This window comes from Lemur catta, chromosome 19 (assembly GCF_020740605.2).
Source record: "Lemur catta isolate mLemCat1 chromosome 19, mLemCat1.pri, whole genome shotgun sequence".
Taxonomy (NCBI): Eukaryota; Metazoa; Chordata; class Mammalia; order Primates; family Lemuridae; genus Lemur; species Lemur catta.
In genome coordinates, this window is record NC_059146.1 from 9817000 (window position 1) to 9839572 (window position 22573).

A 22573-nucleotide genomic window follows, 5' to 3' on the forward strand; every position below is an offset into this window, starting at 1 on the left:
TCTTTTAACATCTTTGGAGTGTTGACAACTTCATATATTCTTGTAGCATATATTTCAAAAATCAACACGTAGTTTCAGAAAAGAAAAATACTAGAAACTAAGCAACAGTTTACTCTCCAATGTGTTGGGAGCAAACTTTCTTATCATATAGTTAGTAAGCAGATGAAAATCACTTTGTAAAGCAGGGATTTCATTAGGGGTAGAATCCTCACAGAGCTTTGCTGCTGGTGAGTATTCATTGGGAACTAAGTGCTAAACTAGGCACAAAGGAAAATTTGTACCTGCCTCTAAGAATTTAGAACGTGGTTGGGGATTCACAACACACACTCATCAAACTCCAAGTTAGAATCTCACAGAGAAAATATTAATAATATGGCAAACTTTAGACTGAGCCACCCAAACAGATAGTCAAGGTGAGAATAATTTTAGAAGGAAGATTCTTCTCAGGAGGAGCTTCCTGAAGGCATGAATTTAAACTCAGGTTTTGAAGAAAAAAGATGAATGAACATGAAAAAGTGGGGAGTATATTCCTGGTGACGATGGAGTTTAGTAACTATTTCTTGCCTCAATGATTAAAACTTACATGCAAAAACAATTGTTATTAATAAAAGAGACCAATAAAAGTATTTATGGAAGATCTCTTTCCTTTGTATTCTGTTTCAAAATTTTAGTTGAAATCTGGAGAGACAGCTGCCAACATTGCTAGAGAGCTGGCTGAACAGACAAGAAACCATTTGAATGCAGGGGACATCACTTACTCTGTGCGGGCCATGGATCAGCTGGTAGGCCTCCTGGACGTCCAGCTCCGGAACCTGACCCCAGGAGGAAAAGATAGTGCTGCCCGCAGTTTGAACAAGGTAAGGACCTCAGTTATATGTATCTTTAAAGCTGTAAAATCTATAAGACTTCCCTGCTTAATTTTCTTACTTCTATAGAATTGAATCATTCTAAAGAGAATCATTAGTTATATGCAATCCACGTCATTATTTCATTATATTAATTGAACTATTTGGTTCTTAATCTAAAGAAACAATAAATGATAATCTCTCCATGTTTATTTTGAATTGACAATTCTGTTTTCCATGGTAGTTATTCTATTTTGTATGCTAAATTCTGACAGAGTTAATGTGGGTAAATGCAATTTATTTTATTTCTTTTTTTTATTTCAAATCTTTATATTAAAATAATTGACAGTAAGGAATATATAATCAATAAGTAGAAATTTTAAAAATAGCAAGGAGAGGCTATTAATCCATTATAGATTTTTTTAAAATGAGATAATTTAACTTAATAATACTTTTAAAAAACTCATGAGGCAAATAATTAAGTTTTAATTTTTACTTCCTTTAGATTTTGAAATGACTCAGATTTTCTCACTACCACTAAAATTTCAAAAGTTTGAATGTATTTCTGCAAATTTGAATTGTGAATAATGAACATAATTCATTTTCTTTTAAATTTCAAGGAAAATATATTTTATGAATTTTTATTTATATTTATGTAAATAAAATGAGCATTTATTTATATAAACATATAAAATATGTTTTACATCTGTATAAGGAATATCTTTTTTTATGTAACAAAACATTACACAGTTAATTTAATCCCATGTTAAAAAATATTAACATTGCTACCATCAAATGACATGTGTTACCTGAATGGCCTTAGTGTAGCTGAGATGCTCAATGATTGAATGATTGAAACTGGAGTTTAGGGCCTTGAATATCATGATAGTCTCACTACCTAAAAAAGCAAGAATTCAACAGCGACAGACTAATGTTCCTCTATGGAATTCACTAAAAGAACGTTCCCTTTTAGAATTAAAAAATGATTTTGCAAAGTGGCCTTTTAATATGTTTAGTTCTTCTGTGTCTTCCTGGGTAAGAATTTTACTCACCAAAATGAAAGAAATTTTTAACATAATGATTGTTCAACATAGAAAAAGCCAGATATTTTATCTGGCAAATACAGTTTTTTCTGTAATTCTATCTTCAGAAAACAGGTACAGTTTTATCTATTAGACAGAAATCATTAAAGTTTTTTTTCATGCTGAGCATAAAGGAGTTATTTTTGTCGCTTATGGCCCTGATAGAATCACAACCAATCCCCGGATAGAATATAATCCGCAGCTGCCTATATAATCTGGGCATGCTGTGATTTTAATGTGTTACTGCCCAGGCTGACTGGATGCTATTAATGAACATTGCTGCCAGCTATCCTTATCATAATGTGCTGAAAGTAGTAATTTCTGTTAATGTTACATATCCATATCATGACTTGTTATAGCAATACTTTGTATCTTTATTTAAAAATGGTGTTGATGTCTGACAGTATCAGGTAAAGCTGGCAATTAATGTCACATTCTAACTGGCTACAGCTAATCAGCTTGCCTACTCTGAATATCAAATAACTACATAATGGGCAAATTTCCATTTGTGAAGCTTTTTAATGCTCTCTTTTGTTTCCCATTTGGCTCCTTTCAATTGTTTATATAATGTGGTTTGTCATATGTTAATTTGCATGATGGGGTAAGGAGATGGGGGGTCAAAGGTTGTTCACATGCTTGCTGGCTTGCTCTCATTTCCTGTGGTTCCCACTTTCCCTGAAGCAGTTATAACCCATCAGATCTGCAAAGTCAACTCAGTACAAATCAATTGCGCTCCACATTGAAATTCTGGAGGGTTTAGAGTCCTGCAAACCAGGATTCGAGTCAGCGATCCAAATGACAGCCCTGGCAATTTACTTGCACTCATTCCTCACTTAATTCTTTAGAGAAGTAACTGCTCTATGCTCATTGGAGAATGCATAAATTAGATTTGGGAGAGTATTAGCCACACAAAAGGCATCAGAGTAACTGCTTCTTAAAACTGGGTAATTTTCTCCTTCAACAATCAAGGCTACTGAAGGAAAAAAAAAAAAAAAAACACAATAGGGAAGAGGAGAAAAACCCACAATCTAATTTATAAAATTTTGACTCATTTATTTAAACAGGGTAAATAAGCTGTTATTAATTATTCATTTTATAACCAGGAAAAAATGTTTGGGAGTGCATATGCATTGCTGTTAACCTTTTGCCCATCAAAACATCACTCTGTGCAAACAAACAAAAATAGGCTTCTTATCCCACCAAAGTTTCTAAAATGTATAATTTGCTTTTTGGTTGAAACTGTCAAAAGAAATTCTTCAAGAAATAAAAGCAGTGATAAGTCAGGAGATTAATCACGTTCTTTTAATCAGAAGTTATTTTTCTTTTGGTATTTGTCCCTTAGAATCCAATAGTCATAATGAATGGGCATGTCTGTTTTCCCGATAAACAGAAATGGTTGTATGTATGAAGGAACATATGATTTGTGGTGCACATGAACCATCTATATTATCTGTAAACCACAAATAATATATCTTTAAGAAATGGGTTCCAAACTTGTGGCATAATTTCCTTAACTTCATGTGTCTTCATTTCTTGCCCATGAATTAACAACTAACCTGGTATGAAATGGATTGTTTAAAATGAATGAAGTATATTGATTTTGACTAATCTCTACTAAATGTATCTGAAGTTTTCTTGCCGTCATTAACAGCCTTATACCATTCAGTTTTCACCTGGCTTGTTCTGAAAGGGTATTGGCCACTGTTTTTCCAGCCACTGCTTACATTTTGCTGCTGCTTAGCTTTCATTTTCTTCTAGAAGGTAGTAAACGACAAAATAAGGTGTTTTGTGTAGATGTGTTCTTTTATTTTTCTTGTTTTCTTCTGTCACTAACTTGTTTTTTCTATTCTGTGTTTAATCTGCTGTCTTAATGGATTCAGCTTCAGAAAAGAGAGCGCTCTTGCAGAGCCTATGTCCAGGTACTTTCTGCGTTTTTATAACTGTGTTAAGTTGTTGAATGTCTCTGTTGCAATGGCATGAATGGACATCTGATAGAAAAATGATAATGTACCCTATTGAACTAAAGGAATCTCAGGGAGGACAGGAAGGGTGGGTATGGAAAGACATGAAAAAGTATATGCTAAAAAGAAATTTGGCAGTGGTAATGCTCTGTCAAACATAAGAAACACAGACTAAGGAGGAGGTGCAGCTTCAGGTGTGAACATTTTGATCATCACTAAAGAGGTGAGTTGGCTGTAATATATTAAATCCCTAATTTCTTCATAGAGGTGGGTATGAAAACATTTTATTTATACATTGGGTCAGCCAATATTTGAGAAGCAAGTTATTTAGAAGTGAAAATCAATCAGTGTCTTATAAAACAACAAATAGACTTGGAATGTCATTCTTCTTTTCCAAAATGGAACTGTTTATTGGCTCACGGCATATTTGTGACTACCTAAGTCTCTCACTTACTGCAAAAATTTTAATTCCAATGTAAATATAATTTTTATCCAGCTAACATGTTCTAAGTTGTTTCTAAGCAATAAACATTCCTGTGAGTTTTATATGAAAGAGAACAATCTCGGAAGCGTGCTCCCTGGTTTATTTTTACAAAAAGGGAGTAAAGGAAGAAAGATGGGAAAGAAGGAAGGGAGGGAGGAAAAAATATGAAACTGTGTGACTGTAAACTTTATCCTCTGTGTATACATATCACAGCATTCTTAAAGAGGAAGCCCATCTACATTTATAAAGAGATGACCTCAAGAACTAAATTAATGTTTATGAGATTGGCAGTCCAGAAACTAAACCTCATCAGTTAATTCACAGTTGAACGTAATATCAGGGCATTGACTTTTTTTAACCAAAACTCCTAAGAGGTAAGGTTAATGGAAATGCTAAATACTGATTTGTTCATTTATACTTTTCCAATGATCTGAATATTCACACCCACTATCCTTCTGGGTAGTATAGAACTAGGCGTTGGATTTATAATTAGGAAATAACTTAGCATAAAATCGTAGCAAAAGGAACTAGATGGCCTTGGGGTAAAACTGGTCAAATTATGAAAAGCGCAATACAGTAAACATTTTAATGACTAGAGATATGTCTGTGTGCTAGCTATAGCCAGTTGCTTAATTCTGGCTGACAAGTTATTTTTCTTTCAGCTGTCCCAGTTTTAACCTCCATACTTAAATTCCTTCATTTCCTCAGCAAATACTAGTGAGCGAAACAAATATAGTACAGTCTCTGCCCTTGGATTTTACCATCTAGGAGAAAATATTGATTAACAAATGTTAGTATATTAACACGTCAGATGAATTAAACTAATGTTGAGTAGATTCACCTTTCTTTAGTTACACTCTCATTCTAGGAACGTATTCTGATCATTTTGATTGGATTTGGTGTTTTCCATGTCTCCTCAGCTACATGAAAACACATTGCAAGTGGTCTCTATAAATCAGTTAAATTTGTAGATGGCCAAATTTTCTCTACCAGGTGTTGATTCTATAGGGAAGGAAAGATTTATTTTCCTCTCCTATTGTTAGGTTCGTGGATAAGGCCCCTCCTATAACAAAAGACAGATTAACAAGAGAAAAGCATATAAGCTTATTTAACATAAGTTTTATATAACATGGGAGCCTTTGGAAATGAAAACCCAAAGAAATAGGGAAACCTGTGTGTTTGTGTGCTTAGGTTTGATGAAGAGTGGACAGTCATGGGGTAGTTTGATTGGACAAAGAGGGTGTGTGTGTGTGATCTAATGGTAATAAACTGGAGAGAACTTAGCAAGGCTGTTTGTTCAAATTATCTTGGTATCTCTGTGTCTTTGGCTCCTTTCCTCTTGATATAGGGAGGGCACCTCTCCAAGGAGGATATTATGACCTTCTTCAGGGGAATGTTAGAAAACTCTTGCTCAGTTTTGTGACCTGCTTCAGGGACTAGGGAGGGGACAGGGGAGAGGGGAGTAACCTAACTACTTCTGCTGTTTTCTCAAATACCAAAATGCCATATTTTTGATTAACCTGTCCTGAACCTAATAGATGCTTGCTTGCTTTTACTCTCAGGATTTCTTGTGCAGAATCAGCAATTACTAGATTATTAAGTATGGAATGTCTGATTTCCTTAAGTACTAAGTTTGACAGTTGATATCTCTGACATTTGACTTTGACACCTCTTGTTTTATTTTTATTGTGAAGGTACATCCTCAGTCTTTCAAATGTACATTTTGGCTTGTGATTATCATTCAAAACTTTTTTTAGAGCAATTTTTGTGAAACCATGGATAAGTCAAACATTTTTGTTATTTTTGAATGTGAGTTCCATTGTGGAACCAATGCAGTGCAGACAGCTCAAAATATCAACAAAGTATTTGGGAAGGATGTAGCTAATGAATGCACAGTACATGGATGGTTTGAGAAGTGCCATTCTGGTGATTTTAATCTTTAATCTGAAACTGAGGTGGCTAATGATGAGCTGATAGCTATAGTGGAGGTTTTCAGTTCTGCTACCCATCTCAGCTTACGAGTGAATGAGCAGCAAGGTTTGACGTTACTATCCCAATAATATTGGACTATTTGGAACAAATGGGCAAGGTAAAGAAGCTAGATACATGAGTATTGCATGAATTAAATGAGCATCAGAAGAGAAATCATCTTGAAGCTTGCCTTTCTTTGCTATCATGACCTAAAGGCAAACCATTTCTATACATATTGTTACTTGTGATGAAAAATGGATTCTTTTTGACAATCGCAAGCATTCAACACAATGGTGGGATAAAGAAAACCAAATATTCATCAAAAAAGCTAATGGTGTCTGTTTGGTGGTCCAGTGCTGGTATTATCCACTACAACCCCTTGAAACCTGTTCAATTGATTACAGCGGATGTCTATTGCAAGCAGTTCGATAAAATGAAGAGTATGCTTGTAATTAAGCAGCTGAGATTGGCCAATGGAGACAGGCCAGTCCTCTTGCAAGACAACATGTTGCAAAAAACAATGCTGCCCAAACTACAGAAGCTGGACTTGGAAACTCTCTGTCATCCACCATATTCACCAGACCTTGCACCAACTGACTACCACTTCTTCCAGTCTTTGGAACACTTCTTACAAGGAAAAATATTCAGTTCTCAACAAGCTGTGGAAAACACCTTTTGTGATTTCATCGCTACTTGCTCTCCAGGTTTCTTGGCTGCTGACATAAATAAGCTACCGTTAAGATGGCAAGACGGTGTCACTAGTTTAGGCAAATACTTTAATTTTACTGTTTCTTGTCTGAAATATAATAAACTATGGATTCCAAATTGGACATTTAATATTTAATAACCTAATTTTAAAAAAAAGAAAAATGAAAAAATAGTTGTTTTTCTCGTGCATTTCATTCTGAATTTGAAGCCATTAGGATAAGGATAATAAGGACATTTTGTGAGATGGTATTTTAAAAGGAAACAATTGAACAGTGAACAGAGATTAGGAATATAAGCTTTTAATTTGCGTTTTACTGTATAAAATAATGAATCTTTGTGCATAAGAAACTTCAGGTTTATTTTTCTAAGGTTTTGGGAAAGAAATTTATTTGGAAGGTATATATAGGTATAAGTATATATGTAGATAAAGATATATATGTGTATACATAGGTATAGGTATATATGGGATAGGTATACATATACCCTCTGTGTGTGCAAAAATAGAGAAATTCAAGTATTTTTTAGCATTGAAAGCTGAAGATCATTTTTGAGCTGAGCAATATTAGGATTGTTTTTGATTGCAATCTATGTTATCCTTTTTAATGGTTCCTTTGGGATAATTAGCCTTTTGGTATTTAAACCTATGAAATGCATGGTCATTCAAACATGAATCTCTGATGGAAAATTAATAGCATAGTTTATTCAGTGGCTGATTTCCTGGTGTTATAATTGACTGACTGTGAATAAATGTTTCAGCTATTGACTAAACATCTGATAAGACCAAATACAAACAGAATATTGGTGGAGCAGAAATGCTTTGCTCACTAATACACAGCACTACTTCTGTTTGTCTTAATGTAGATCATTATTCTATGAAATTCCAGAGTGAATAATACTTTATTCTTTGTCTGTTTGAATTTTAAAGACTTGTTTTATGTACCGTATTGTTTCTGTCCTCGGAGCACATTCACAGCTTTCTGTGAAATAGGTATGAAATACACTTGAAGTGCTTTATGCATTAAATTTGAAATAAAATGATTATTTAGTCCTCAAGAGTTTCTTTAAAAATAATGGATTTTAACATAAGCACAATAATGATTATTCTAAGGTTGATTTTAACCCTTTAAATCCATTTAGCTTTCAATTATTTAGAAGTTCATTGTCTATTTTATAAATTACCTAGATCCATCTTTTATATCTTCCTGCTTCCAACCTTTTATTTATTTCACACACAAATAAAAGCACAGTGGAATTTAAACTGTCAGCTGTCCACTATGATAACTGATCTGTAGATCAACAATTAAAAGGTGATTGATATGATTTTTTAAATACGTGAATATTCCTAAAAGTGCTTAAACTGGCATCCCAAGAGTTTTAACTACAATAGAACCCCCACATTGAGTCCAATATAGTTTATTTTTCTTTATTTAGCTATAATTATAGATTACACTACAATCCCTGTCGACTATCAAAAGATAGAAATTGATATGTATAATAGTAAAACATATAATTTCCATTTCTTAGGCATAATATTGTGGGGAAACGTCCCCTTTGGCCCGGAAGATTTGCTGAAAAATCAACTCACAATAAGGCAGATTAATAAGAGAAAGAGATTTATTTACTGTGTGCATGGGGAGAATCACAGAGTGATTACCCAATTTCCCAGTGGGGTCTAGAAGTTTATATACATTCATTTTTGAGCAGAGGGGAAGATGAGGAATATAGATAATTCTGTGGAGTGGCAATAAATGGTTACTGGAGAGGATGAACAGATACTTGGGAGAATGAATGGATGGGAGAAACAGACTGACTTATAAATGATTCTTTTTGCAAATTAAATGAACCTAAGAGATGGGTATTATCTTTAAAATGAGTTGTGCTATGTCTGGTTGCATTCTTGATCTTCTTTCCTGCAATATATTGAGATAACAGGGAGGGGAAGGAAAGGCAATTGTTCTTTTTGATGGGTCTGTCTGATTTTATGCAAATGGAACAAAACCCCTTCCAAGGCTTCTTCATCTCTAAGGTCTTTCAATTCAAAATATTCTTCAGAGCAAGGAGTCATGTTTTGGAGTGAAGTTTCCTGAGCTCCTTCATTTAAGAGGAGAGTTTTAGGTTTTATGCCAGAGAAGACAAGTAAGGTTGGTCTTAATCATGCATATTAAATAGCTGCTATTATATTACCAGAAGGGACCTGAGAGATGAAGGTGAGTTAGTTGAGACCTGGAGGAGATGAAATTGTTACGGAAAGCTGGGCACTTGTCCCTGAGGCCACATCAGAAGAATGAGGACAAGGAAAGGAGGAGGAAAGGGAGGTTTATTAATTTGCCAGCAAATGAGGAGGATGGAGAATGTCATCTTAAAGTGCCATCATCCTAATGATAAGCAGAAATACAGAGATTTTAAAGGTGGGGGTTCAGCTTCAGAGTATTGCTATTTAACTATAGTTGATGGTGCTGATTGACCCCATCTCCAGCAAAGACATCTGTGTGACCTATGCCTAGACAGTTCCACTGAGCAATCTCTTGTGGTACAAAAAACAAAGAGCACTCCCCTGCCCTTCTAACCACTGGGCTCGGGCAGGGATGCAGGTTTTAATTCCCAGAAAGAGGGGGGGGGTGGTGGTAAAGAGACAGCTCATAAAACATTTTACCCCTTTTCAGGCCATTCCCTCTCTTTTACAAAATGACTGGCTTAAGGTCACACAGCTAGCATCGATGGCACTGTTGCTGCTCTCCTGACAGGTGCCTTGTGCTTCTTCAACACCACAATGAAGAATAACAATTTTTTAGTAAGAATAAATATGTATATTAGCCATTAATTATGTGCCGATCATTATGCAGAGCAAGTAGCATACATTCTTATTTAATATTCATGAGGAAGGGACTCAGGAAATTTCACCCCAAAATATGAGTCCTTGGTATTTTGAATGAAGGTTCTTAGAGATCAAAGAGCATGGGAAAGGGCTTTCCCTCTATCTGCATAAACTGGACTAACCCAATCAAAAGATCAAAGGGGCAATTGACTTTGCTTCCTCTCCCTGTTATTTCAATATATTGCAGGAAAGAAGATCAAGAATGCAACCAGTCCTGGCCCAGATCATTTTAAGCACAATACTGGTCTCTCAGGTTAATTTACAAGTCAATCTGTTTCCCCAACCCATTTGTCCTCCCTAACACCATCTGTCCCCCTAAAGAGAATTACCTGTGCTCATCATCCCTCCTACCCCTCCAAAAGGACAGGTATAAAATACCTGAATTTCACTGGGATCTTGAGTAATAACTCTGTGATTCTCCCCATGCACATGGTAAATAAACCTTTCTTTTATTAATCTGCCCTAATTGTGAGTTGATCTTTCAGGGAACTTTCGGGGGAAAGGGGAAGTTTCCCCTCACCCTGCCATAAGTACCGTATGATATAATTATTGCAATTTTTAATGCACAGATGAGAAAACAAGGCCCAGGAAGGGTTAAATGACTTTCATAAAAATTGAAGGAGCGGTTAAGAAGGCCAGTGCAACTGGAGGAGAATGAAAAAGAAAAGGATCACAGGGTCTGAATCTGTGGTGCAGCAAGGGCCCTGAATTTGAAAGACCATTGTAAGGACTTCAGCTTTTCTTCAGAGACACCAAATAAACCATTGCAGGTTTCTGAGCAGAAGATGACATTATCTGATGGGTTATGAAAGTGGAGAATAGCTTATAGCAGGAAAAGTAAGAGCTGAAGCAGGGTGACAGTCACGCTCACTTGGATTATTATATTAACGCTGGATACTACAATAATTATTCAGATTCAGGATTTTTTAATAAAGTGAAACCAAAGATTTGCTAAGAGATTGTATGTGAGGTGATAGAGGAAGAAAGGAGCTGAAAGGATTGATTTCTTGCCTGAGAAGAATAATCACCATTTATTGAGATGGTCGGTCTGTGACCAATTTGGGAGGAGCAAGAAAAGAACTTCATTATGGGGCATGTTAAATTTGAGATTCTTATTATATATGCAATATGTATGTTGAATATGTAGTTGAATATACAAGCAAGGACTTCAGTTGAGAGGATAGCCTAGAAATAATCGATTTGGCAGTGTTAAGCGTAAAGCATTTAAAGCCAATGTACCAGATGAATTCATCGCAGGAATGAGAGTAGAGGGAGAATAGAAAAAAATCTAGGACTGAGCCCCAGGACGCTGTAATATGAAGAGGTGAGGGAGAGGAAGAGAAACCAGAAATACAGAGTAAAGAGTAGTCTTAAAGCAGGAAGAGGACCAGGACAGTATGGTATTCTGGACTCAACTGAAGTTCTTATTGCAAAGAGGAGGAAATGATGTCAGGTGCTGGTGAATCTGCTCAGAAATGCTGACACAGCTTTCCAAGAATCAAAGCAATGTCAACTTTTGATTAATTTTAGAAATTTCAAAGCCTGGATGTCTATATTATTACATGTAATATCTAAACCTTTTTGCCCATTCCTTTCATTTTGTGTGTGTGTTATTAATGCAGACTTTCTGTGAACCAGAGTTGCTGCTTGCACCTTTGACAAAGTGCAAATTGAATTATGCCAGTTTTACTTGGGTGTCTTTCGTGCATAAGACAAGAAGCTCTCTAAGCTCCATTTATACCGCTAGGGAAGAAATTAATGAGTATTTTCAAGTTCCTTGTTTGGTCACTTAATTGGCTGGGTGACAAAGAGCTCTGCGGTGCATGTCAAACAACTCTCAGAGTCCTCTAATGATTTGTGCTTTGCTTGACTTGTGATACTATTCTGTGTGGCCTGTCAGGCTGGATATCCTTGTTAAAGTGGCTAGAATAAATCGGTCATTGTATGGCCAGTGTGCATACAATGTAGTATATTAACTACAGCAACAGGGAGTACTTTGAGCAGTTCTTTCAAGAGATTTCGATGTTTGCCCATAAGTATCAAAGCCAACCCAAACTTTCATTTAGTATAATTAAAAGGACATCTGAAAGTAGTTTGAATCACAGCAGGTTCTTGTGGTTTGGTAACCCTTTGTTAAAACCCTGTGAACTTAATATATTTCACAGCTTGATAAATCTGCGCTTGATTTATGTCAGTAAGAGAGAAAATATAAATCTGCACCCTGCGTGTTTCTGGTGCTCTGAACCTGTTGTTAAAAGACACTGAGATCAAAGAAAGTGACTTCCAACTTACAAAACCAAAGTACTGTCGTTTTCTTTATATAAAGCATAGTTATTAAGAATTCTCTTCTATAAATTGTAGTCATTAAATGCTACTACATACAAAGCAATCGTTGAATCCAAAGACAGTAAAACCATATGTAATATAAGCAGAGTAAATCATGCAGGTATTATTTAAGAGCTTGAAGAGGTCAATTCATAAATCCAATAATTTGAAGACCTCCAAAGGACAATGACAGATACTGATGATGGAGATTCTGCTTTGACATGGGAAGAACATCGTCTGGGAATCTCTCAAAACTCCCCCTGGTGAACGGGTCAGGTCAGGGAGAGATGGCTGCTTTACAGAGTGATTTCTGCCCCTTCCATTCTGCACATTTCCTGTAAATAAACAAATGTTCCATCTGCTGTTTTTTATATACGTGGTTTGTGAATGCTTAAGGAAGTGATTCTAATGATGGTGGGGGGAAAGTGCCCTTCTGTTCTTAAATAAAATGTTTTCATCTAAAACAAAAATATTTTCTCTCCTCTCTTCACCAGCTTGTATTCTCTTTTCTCATTTAATTTCCTGATCACAGCCTGGGTCATTGCTTAATTGAAAAACTTTTATTTAATGTACATTCCATGCATCATTGCTGTCTGAACATATATTTACTTCAGAAAAGTTTAAAATACATAAAATATAAATAGATATTATTTCTATGCAAATGCAAGAGAATACACATCAATTTACTTTGCTGTTTCTTTAATAGCTTTATGATTACATAGCTAACCAGAAGGAAAAAGATATTAAAAACAGCATTACAAATTTAAGATCCTACTTTCTGAAACTATCATTAGCTTTTTGGGTACAGGTCAGAAAAGAAATGGAAATTTTAAAATGTAATTTGCAGTAAAGTATTTGCCTGATGGCTTGGAACCAAACAAATGATTTTTTAAGACTGCTCCCAACAAAGTTACAATTTTTATATTTTTCCTTGTCTAATGTATGAATTTTGTACAGCTGGTAGTAACAGAAACTTAACTACGGTAGCTTAAACAAACCAGGGCTTTATTTTTGTGCATAAAGAAAATGCAGATGAGGCAGTCCAAGATTAGCTTGAAATCTCCATGAAATCTTCAGAGACAAGGCTTTGTCTGTTTCTCAGCTCCGTTATCTTTAGTACATGGGTTTCCATCTTGAAGATGACAAGATGGCTACTTAGGTTCCAACAATAATGACATACTAATCTCCAAACAGGAAGAAGGAAAAAGGGCAAGTAACTGAAGGACTTTTTCCTTTTAGTACTTTCCAGAAGTCTTACCCAACTACTTCTGATTGTATCTCATGGGCTACCCTATTTGCATCACTAAATACTACATTAATAGGTGTAGCTTTACCGGTGGGAATGGTGTCCAGGGATTCTAACACAAGAGTGATACTGGGCAACTACCATTCTCAGATGCAACTAAAGTGCTTTTTCTTTTTCCTATTTAATGATACCTAATGAAATCTTTTTCCAGTTTTGATGTGGTCACCTACCATAGATTTACGACAGTACTGAAGTTACTTTTGAACTCTAAATATAGATTATAATGTTCTTTTGATTGTTCTGTTAGTCATAGTTTGAGATTAATCATTTTGTGTAAAAAATTTTAAAGCTATTTGAAGTTATTCTCAGATTGTATTTTTATTCATTTTGAGTAACTTTTTCAATAACTGATATAGGACCTGGCTTAAAATTTAAAAGACAGAAAAATAAATATGTCTCCCTGCCACTGGAATCTCTGTATTGTTACTCCAGGGCGTACTGCTAACATTCTTGTCTATTTGGTGCCGCCTTGGAGTTATGTAGTTCAGTCCTGCCTCTCTTCTCTCTCCCAAGCATTCAGCTCTCCTTCTCCAAAGCAATCACTGTTACCAGCTTTTAAAAATGTCTTACCAGAGAAGATTATTTTTACTGACATCCACCTTTTTATAATGTTTCTTTATAGATCTTGTCACATAATCACAAAACAGTGTTGTTCTTGCCTAGAATAAGGACTTTGGGAGTAGCGTGTGGCAGACCCACACAATGGCTTAGCGTTCTGCCGTGGAAAAGAATAGATCTCAAGGTAGATTCGGGTTGTGGTTTTTAGCAACAAAACAATTTAACTCTTCATCAGTAGGAAACAGGTTGCATTAACTACCACATCAAATAATGGAATACTTGTTAACTGCAGAAAGAACAGCATATTAATAGCTTTTGTATTGACCTAGAAAGATGAATGTGATAATATTTTCAAGTAAAAATAAGCAAAAAAAACAACAGATAACAGCATTATTGTAGGGATTGCATTTGTTTGTGTAAGTATGTAAATATTTGTAAGTCTGAAAGGATCCATAACAAACTATCAAAAGTGATTGTCTTTGGTTGGGGTTGTGGTGATATTCTGTAAACGGATTTTCAGGTTTTAATTTATATACTTCTGTATTCTTTAACTGTTTAAGAGCATGTCCTTTTAAAACTAATAGACATTATTTTTTGGAGCTGTTTTCAATTTGTAGAAAAATTGATCAAGTAGGAGCGAAAGTTCCCATATACCTCCCACATATACATGTACAGTTTCTTCTCTTATTACCATTTTACATTAGTGTGGTTCATTTGTTGAAACTAATGAATCAATATTGATATAGTGTGATTAACTAAAGTCCATAGTTAGGCCGGGTACCGTGGTTCACACCTGTAATCCTAACACTCTGGGAGGCCAAGGTGGGAGGATTGCCTGAGCTCAGGAGTTCGAGACCAGCCTGAGCAAGAGCAAGACCCCATCTCTACAAAAAATGGAAAAATTAGCCAGGCATCATAGTGTGTGCCTGGAGTCCCAGCTACTCAGGAGGCTGAGGCAGGAGGCTCACTTGAGCCCAGGAGTTGGAGGTTGCAGTGAGCTATGATGACATCACTGCACTGTTCCCAGGGTGACAAAGCAAAACTCTGTCTCAAAAACATAAATAAATAAATAAATAAAGTCCATAATTTATTCAGATTTCTTTAGTTTTTACCTACATCTTTTTTCTGTTTTAGGATGCTATCTAAGATATCATACTACATTTCATTGGTTCTGTTAGGCTCTAGCAGTTTCTCGGATTTTCCTACAAGTTATATCCTTGTCAAAGTCAGGAAAATATATTTTCCACTAAAAAATGATAAACATATAAACTTAAGGAAAAGCATAGATTTATTCACTTAGTGAGGCATTATTTCTTGAGCTCTTATTGTTCAGGCACTGTTCCAGTTGCAGATAGTCAGGGGTGAAAATGGACAGGATGTCAGCTTTTGTAGAGCTCACATCCTAGTTCAGCAGGCTGAAGTTTGGAAAAGAAATGGACAGTAAATCAGTCAATCAAAGTAATAAGGTGGCAGAAGTACTATCCAAAGAATTAAAACAGAGTCATGTGATTAAAAATGGTTACTATAGCTCGTGGGGATCAAGGAAGACTTTCTAAGGAGGTGATAATGAAACTGAGTCCTTGCAATTCCCCTTTGTACCTTTCTGGAGAAGGAGCATTTCAGGATCAGAGGTCACCCAAGGCAGAGATGGTCAGGTGAGAAGTGGTTGGAGAGTTCTGGGAATAGAAAGAAGACCAGTATGCCTGAAGCACTGGGTTGAAGGACAATACAGTGGAAGAAAGGCTATGGAAAAGACTCAAGAGTCCAAATGCCATTAAAAAGCTTTCACCAGGGTCATGACATACTTTTGCAAGATGACTTTGACTGCAAACTTTGTTTTCCTCTGAAGGCCGTTCTTGCAGCTTCAGCTCTTACCTGTGTATAGAATGAATCTCAAAAACTAGTTAACCAACTGTTTTATCCATTCCCAAATTCTTCTGTTAATCCATTCCCCCTACTGCTAAGTAATGTTTCAAAAGTGCAAACATGATCATGACTTGACCATACTCACAGACTGTCCGTTACTCTCTTGCCGTTTAAGAAAAAAGTCCCCTTTTTGAACTACAGTGCTTGAGTATCTGTCTCCTGTTGCTAATTTCTCACGCAGTTAACTGGCCCCTCCTGCATCCTTGGACCCTGCACTCACAAACCACCTATGCTCATGTCTCTGTGCCTTTGTAGTCCAGTACCTTCTGGTTGGATTAATTCTACATTTGCTCTCCTTTCTCCTTCCCTTCATCTCTGTAACTTTGACTTATCTGGCAACTCCCACTTCATATGCCAGTTGCTCTAAAGAAGCATTCTTTGTCCCACTTAGCCGGGATAAATGCCCTCTTATGTGAACTTATAATACTCTCAGTTTTCCTGTATTGCAGCAATTATCAAGCTGTATTTTAATATCTCTTCACTCCATCACTAAGCTGCTTGAGAAGGCACCAGGCTACTTTTATTTGTATATCCTCAGGACCTTTCCAATTGTACTTAGCACATATGAAGTGATCTCCAAATACTGACTGTTTAATTGAAGTTCCTGGTCCACATTTCAGTTGTTTACTTGTATGTCCGTTGCAACAGAAATCCTGACAGCACTACTGCCAATCCCTCTTCTCTCATTTTTTTCTTAAATTTACCTCATTAGGTTTTCCCCCCACCGCTTCACTGAAATGGTGCTTGTTGAGGTCATTAATGACTTCCTGCTGCTAAACCAATGGTCAGCAGTCAATCCATACTTTACTTGGCCAATAAGAAACATCTGACCCAGTTGATCGCCCCCTCTTCCTTGATATACTCTCTTTAGGACCACTCACTTGATTGTCCTCCTCCCTAACTGACACTTCTTTCCAGTCTCCTTGGCTGGTTCCTCCTCTCCTCCTTAAACCCTTAAACTTGGAACTTGGAGTGCCCCCTTGCACAATACTTAGTCATCTTGTCTTCTTTTTATACAGTCACTCTCGTGGTGATCTCATTGATGTAAATACCACCTATATGCCTATGACTCACAAATGTTATCTCTGGCACAGAGCATTCTCCTGAACTCCAGAATTAATTTTCCAACTAATTTCTCAACAGCTCCACTTTGTTGTGTAACAGACACCTCAAAGCTTCCATGGCCGTAACTGAATTCTGACCTTCACTTGCAAACCATTCATCACCGTCTCAACTGACCTGGTTCAGCCCCAGCTCTACTGTTTTCTTTCACTTTACTCAGAACGCTTGCCATGTTGAGGTTTTAGAAGATGCTTTGCATGTTCCCATGGGAGGATTTTTATTCTGGCTCTTCCCTCTGATTGGTAATGCTTCTCCTCCAGGCTGACCCCTCAACTACGTTGCCCTATTTGAATTGCTACATTTGCAGAGATGCCCACTTATACCATCCTATTTTAAATCACAAGCTGCCCTCTCCCCAAACCCCACCCCTCATTCTACATCCCCCATCCTGCCTATTTTCCTTGTATTTCACATGGCACTGTGCACCTTGTAACATTGTATGCTTTATTATTTGCTTCCGTTGCCAAAATGTTCAGTTCTAGGATTATTTTAATTATGAATAAATATTGCTGCTTTGAAGTAATGATGCATAAAATTGTACTGATTGTCCTTCAAAAACAATATCGCTGTGTTTTTTCTCTTTATTTTATAACCATCCTACCAGTTCCTAGGGTGGGGGAGAAACTAGAATTATTATTATTAGTTTGAGAAGAAGAATGTTTTAGATGCTTTCATGATTGAGTTACTTTTGAAACTGTTGAAAACCCTTTCACCTTGATTTCTGATACCACACTCTTCTGACTATTTACTCTTTCATCATCATTGTCAACTATTCTTACTTCATTTTCTTGTCTGTATTGTTAGTCTTTCTGTGCTATCAATTCTTCTCCCTCTATTCAGTTTATCTGGATAATGCCAGATATACCAATGGCTTCAGTAAGCCTACTTAATTTATGACACCTGAACTACATGTCAACGATAGATATCTTGGGTATGCTTCCAGCCTATCTAGACTCAATGCTATTCAGGTTACAGTCACAGGTAGATTAATGAGAAGGATACATTCTGAGAAATGTATCATTTAGACATCGAGTGAACATCATAGATTGTACGTACACATATCTATATGGAATAGCCTATGGCTCCCAGGCTACAAACCTGTACAGCATATTACTGCACTAAATACTGTAGGCAGCTGTAACACACTGGTAAGTATTTATGTATCTAAACATAGAAAAGGCACAGTAAAAACACAGTGTAAATGACAAAAACTGGTACACCTGTATAAGGCAATTCCACTTTAATCTTAAGGGACTGCGGTGGTATATGTGGTCCTTTGTCGATTGAAACATCATCGTGCAACACGTCTGTACTTTGCATTCAAAATAATCAAACCTGAGTTTATCACATTCCTCACACTTTCCACCACCCCATGCTTACACCAACTGTGTTTTAAAAAACAAAAATTTGCTCCTCTTTATTACCATTTTAAGTGAGTGCTACCTCATTGCCTATCTCAAATGCTATGCTTTGCACTTCTTTGTTTTCCACACCAACCAACTCTAATCCATCAAGAAATCATTTTAAATATCTTTGGAATCTCTGCTTCTCTTTTTCTTCAGAACTGGAATGCATGGATTTCAACTCTGGTCTACCCTATATTAGCCAATTAGTCTTTAGCAAGTTACTTAACTTCTCCGAGTCTCCATTTTCTCACTTTAAGATGAGGATAATAATAATTTTTACCTCATTGGGTTATTGTGAAAATTAAAGGATTTGATGCAATATAAAGCAGTCATACTGGGTTCTGGAATATACTCAGCAAATATTAACCATTATCACTGGGTGTGGTGGCATGCACCTGTAATTCCAGCTACTCGAGAGGCTGAGGCAGGAGGATTGCTTGAGACCAGGATTTTGAGGACCAGCCTGGGCAACATAGCAAGACCTGGTCTCAAAAAAACATTAATAAATTTTTAAAAACCAAGTATTAACCATTATAATACATTTATACCTTTGTAATGTATAAATATATTACACTCCACTACTTTAATTTTTTTAGTGACCATTGCTTTTAGGAAGAGTTGCAAACAGCTTATTAATATGGTTTGTAAGCCTCTTTGGAATCTAGCCTTCACTTACCCAATCCTGCCACTGAACCCCTTGTCTTCTTTGCTCTACAATAAGAAACTTTTTTTCAAGTCCTCCAAAGTGCCTGTGCTCTTTAACTTCTATGCCTATAAGTACATGCTGTACCCCTTGCCTCTGATCACTCTCGAATTTCAGTTTGTAGTTCTCCTACTTCATGGAGACTTAACAGTACAGAACTTGAACCCTATGTTTCCATTATTATTATGCTTGTCATATGGATTTTAATTGCTTGTTTGATTCTCTAGCCTTGCTATGTTGTTATCGCCTTGCGGGAAGGGAGAACATCTGTCTTTCTTGCTGCATCTCAATTGACTACCACACTGAAGGTGCTCAATTAATATTTGTTGAATGAATATTGAGTTAGCAAGAAGGTTGAGTCAAGTCTTACAGCTCCCTTTAATTCTTGTAACACCATATAGATTTATTTGACAACATTCAGTCATTTTGTCCTAAGCTAAACTAGAATTAAAAAAAGTGATACAATCTAATATAGTTTGCTAAAAATGATATTTTTAACAGGGAGTCTGTTTTAAAGAGAAAGAGGTATTTTCTATGAAATTTTAGTTTCATCTTCTTCTACTCAAAGGTACTCATTACTATATTAAGGTCAGTGTGTTATACAATCTACTTTTAATTAAGACTTGAAAATGCCAACACTTCACTGTTATATAAAAGCTCAGAGATTAGTAGTTTTTATATGTTTAATAATATGACAGTGGTTATAAAAAGTACCTTAGGTTTATTGATCAGATGTGTAAATATCAGTCACTCGTCTTGTAATAAAAACCCTCCAAGTTATAAACTGTTTTGAGGACTCTTCTAACATTTGACCTTTAAAATTTTGATTTGAATCAATATCTAAAGGCAGATTGGAGTACAATGTGCTCTATTCAGTAATGATTTTAAACTTTTGCTTTATTCTACTTTATTCTCAATGGATAAACTTTATATCAAGAAGTCAAAAATGCAGACGAATTAAATATGTTTTTATTTTTTCAAATTATAAATGAATGTATAGTATTTTCACATACATAAAATGTATATAGTCAGAAAGCAAGAGATAGAAGCAGAGGAAACCTGAACTTATTTCTCTTCCTCAACATATCCTGAGATTTACACATGACGAAAAATATTTAAACATAACTGTGTATATAGTAAGAGTAAACCAACATTGTTTAGCATAATGATTATGGTATATACTGACAAAGACATGTTGCATTCAGGAAAACATCAAAAAACAAAGATACAGAAGTAGAGTGAAATATAATTTATATTACTAGGCAGTTTTCAAAAGGATGTCAGAAATTTATTAATTTAAATTTATCAGCTAAAGTGAAATAATTGCTCTTAACTTTCAAATGGACTGCCTAATGATAATTTGCTTTTTTATTATCAACTTGCTTATTACGTACTCTAGCTTCAAGTGTTCTCTTCAGAGGCAAAGAAATTTTACTCTTTTTTTGATCCTTTCACCAAGAATCTATTACTGTGTATCCCACATGCTATGGATTTTTAGATCTATTTAGTTCTGAGCTTTCTGCCTTGGAGCATAGGCAAATTGGAGGCAAACTCCATGTTTTCCATCTCTTTCCTAAATTCGTCCAACGGTGCTTTCCCTAGTTCTTTGCATATTATGTATATCTCATTGAATAATGCAGTAATTACTCATTGAGTAATAAAATCTCATTGAATTATGCTGAAAATTGGCATTAGTACACTTTAAAACATTATGGGAAACTTTTATAAAATATATTGTTGTTATTCATAGTGGTCTGCATTATCCACAAAAACTGGGGTCCAATTTTTCTTCTGAACTCTGCCATCTTAATTCCTTCTAATTTAGCCTTCCTTCCTTCCAAACTATGGTGATATCTGAATACTTCATTCTCTCAAAAGATTTTTTGGGAGACATAGAAAATAGTTAAGAAATAAAAAAGAATGCTTTCAGCTTTCCTTTTGTGTATAACATCATGAAGGATTTAATAATAAAAGTAAGTTAACCTTGTATAAGTATTAAGGAATACCCCAAATGGATCAAGGCACTAAAATTTACTCTGGGAAAACACAAATGAACATGATCTCTTCCCTGAGGATATCATAGTCTAGTGAGAAATCCAGACGCAAATATAAATAATTCTATTCAAGATGAATAAGTACTAAAATGGGAGCCTGCTGTGGTCTGAGTGTTTGTATCTCCCGTACTTCATATGTTGAAACAATCCCCAGTGTAGCAGTGTCGGGACTAGGGCCATTTGGGAGGTGAGGTCGCTCAAGGGAGTTTGTTTCTACCTTCCATCATGTGAGGATGCAGAGAGAGAGACCTCACCAAACACTGAATCTGCTGGTGCCTTGATCTTGGACTTCTCAGCGTGCAGAACTGTGAGAAATAAATTTCTGTTGTTTATAAATTATCCACTCTAAAACATTTTGTTATAGCAGCCCAAATGGATGAAGACAGAGCCCATGTGCTATTGAGTCTCTGAAATGAGAATGATTCAGAAAATATTGGCTAGTTAATAGGTTTTATCTTTTGTAGATACTCTTTGCTCTTGTAAAACCAATACCTTCAGAAAATTTTTTTTCTGCTATCATGAAAATGGTGAAAAATGATGTCAGTGTGACTCTCCCATGGACGGCAAATTACTCAGCCAAAAGTTACTGAGCACTGCTTTTGGCCCCTGTCAGTGAGACAGCGTCCCCACCCTCATGAAGCTTTCCTTTCCCCAGTGGGAGGGCTTTTCATATACAGCCTTTTTTAGATTGAGAAAATTTCTTTCTTTTCATAGTTTGTTGAGAGTTTTAATCATGAAAAGGTGCTGAATTTTGTCAAATGCTTTTTCTGCATCTGTAAAGATGATCATGTGACATTATCCTTATTCTGTTCATGTGGTATATCACATTAATTAATTCTGATATGTTGAACTATCCTTGCATCCCAGGGATAAACCCCACTTGGTCCTCTTGTATTATCCTTTCAATGTGCTGTTGAATTTGGTTTGCTGGTATTTTGTTGAGGATTTTTGCATTTACATTCATCAGGGATATGGCCTGTAGTTTTCATTTCTTGGGGTATCTTTGTCTGGCTTTGGTATCAGAGTAATGCTGGCCTCATAAAATGTGTCTGGAAGTGTTCCCTCCTCTTCAATTTTTTTGGAGGAGTTTAGGAAGAATTGGTGTTAATTCATCTTTAAGTGTAGAATAATTTGATAGAATTCACCTGTGAAACAATCCGATCCTGGGTTTTTGTTTTTGTTTTTCCCTTGGGAGGTTTGTGATTACTGACTCAATCTCCATGCTAGTTAAAAGTCTGTTCAGACTT

General features: G+C 35.8%; 1 protein-coding gene across 3 annotated transcripts in view; it reads left to right on the plus strand.

Moving 5' to 3' along the window:
* ADGRL3 (adhesion G protein-coupled receptor L3) overlaps positions 1 to 22573 on the plus strand; it is a 352909-nt gene that overhangs the window by 216358 nt on the left and 113978 nt on the right. For 2 of the 3 annotated variants that reach the window (XM_045531770.1, XM_045531773.1), the window contains 2 exons: positions 672 to 857; positions 3808 to 3846. In XM_045531770.1, coding sequence (XP_045387726.1) covers positions 672 to 857; positions 3808 to 3846 — 225 coding nt within the window. The remainder of the gene's footprint in view (positions 1 to 671; positions 858 to 3807; positions 3847 to 22573) is intronic. The other variant, XM_045531771.1, reaches the window with a different exon arrangement.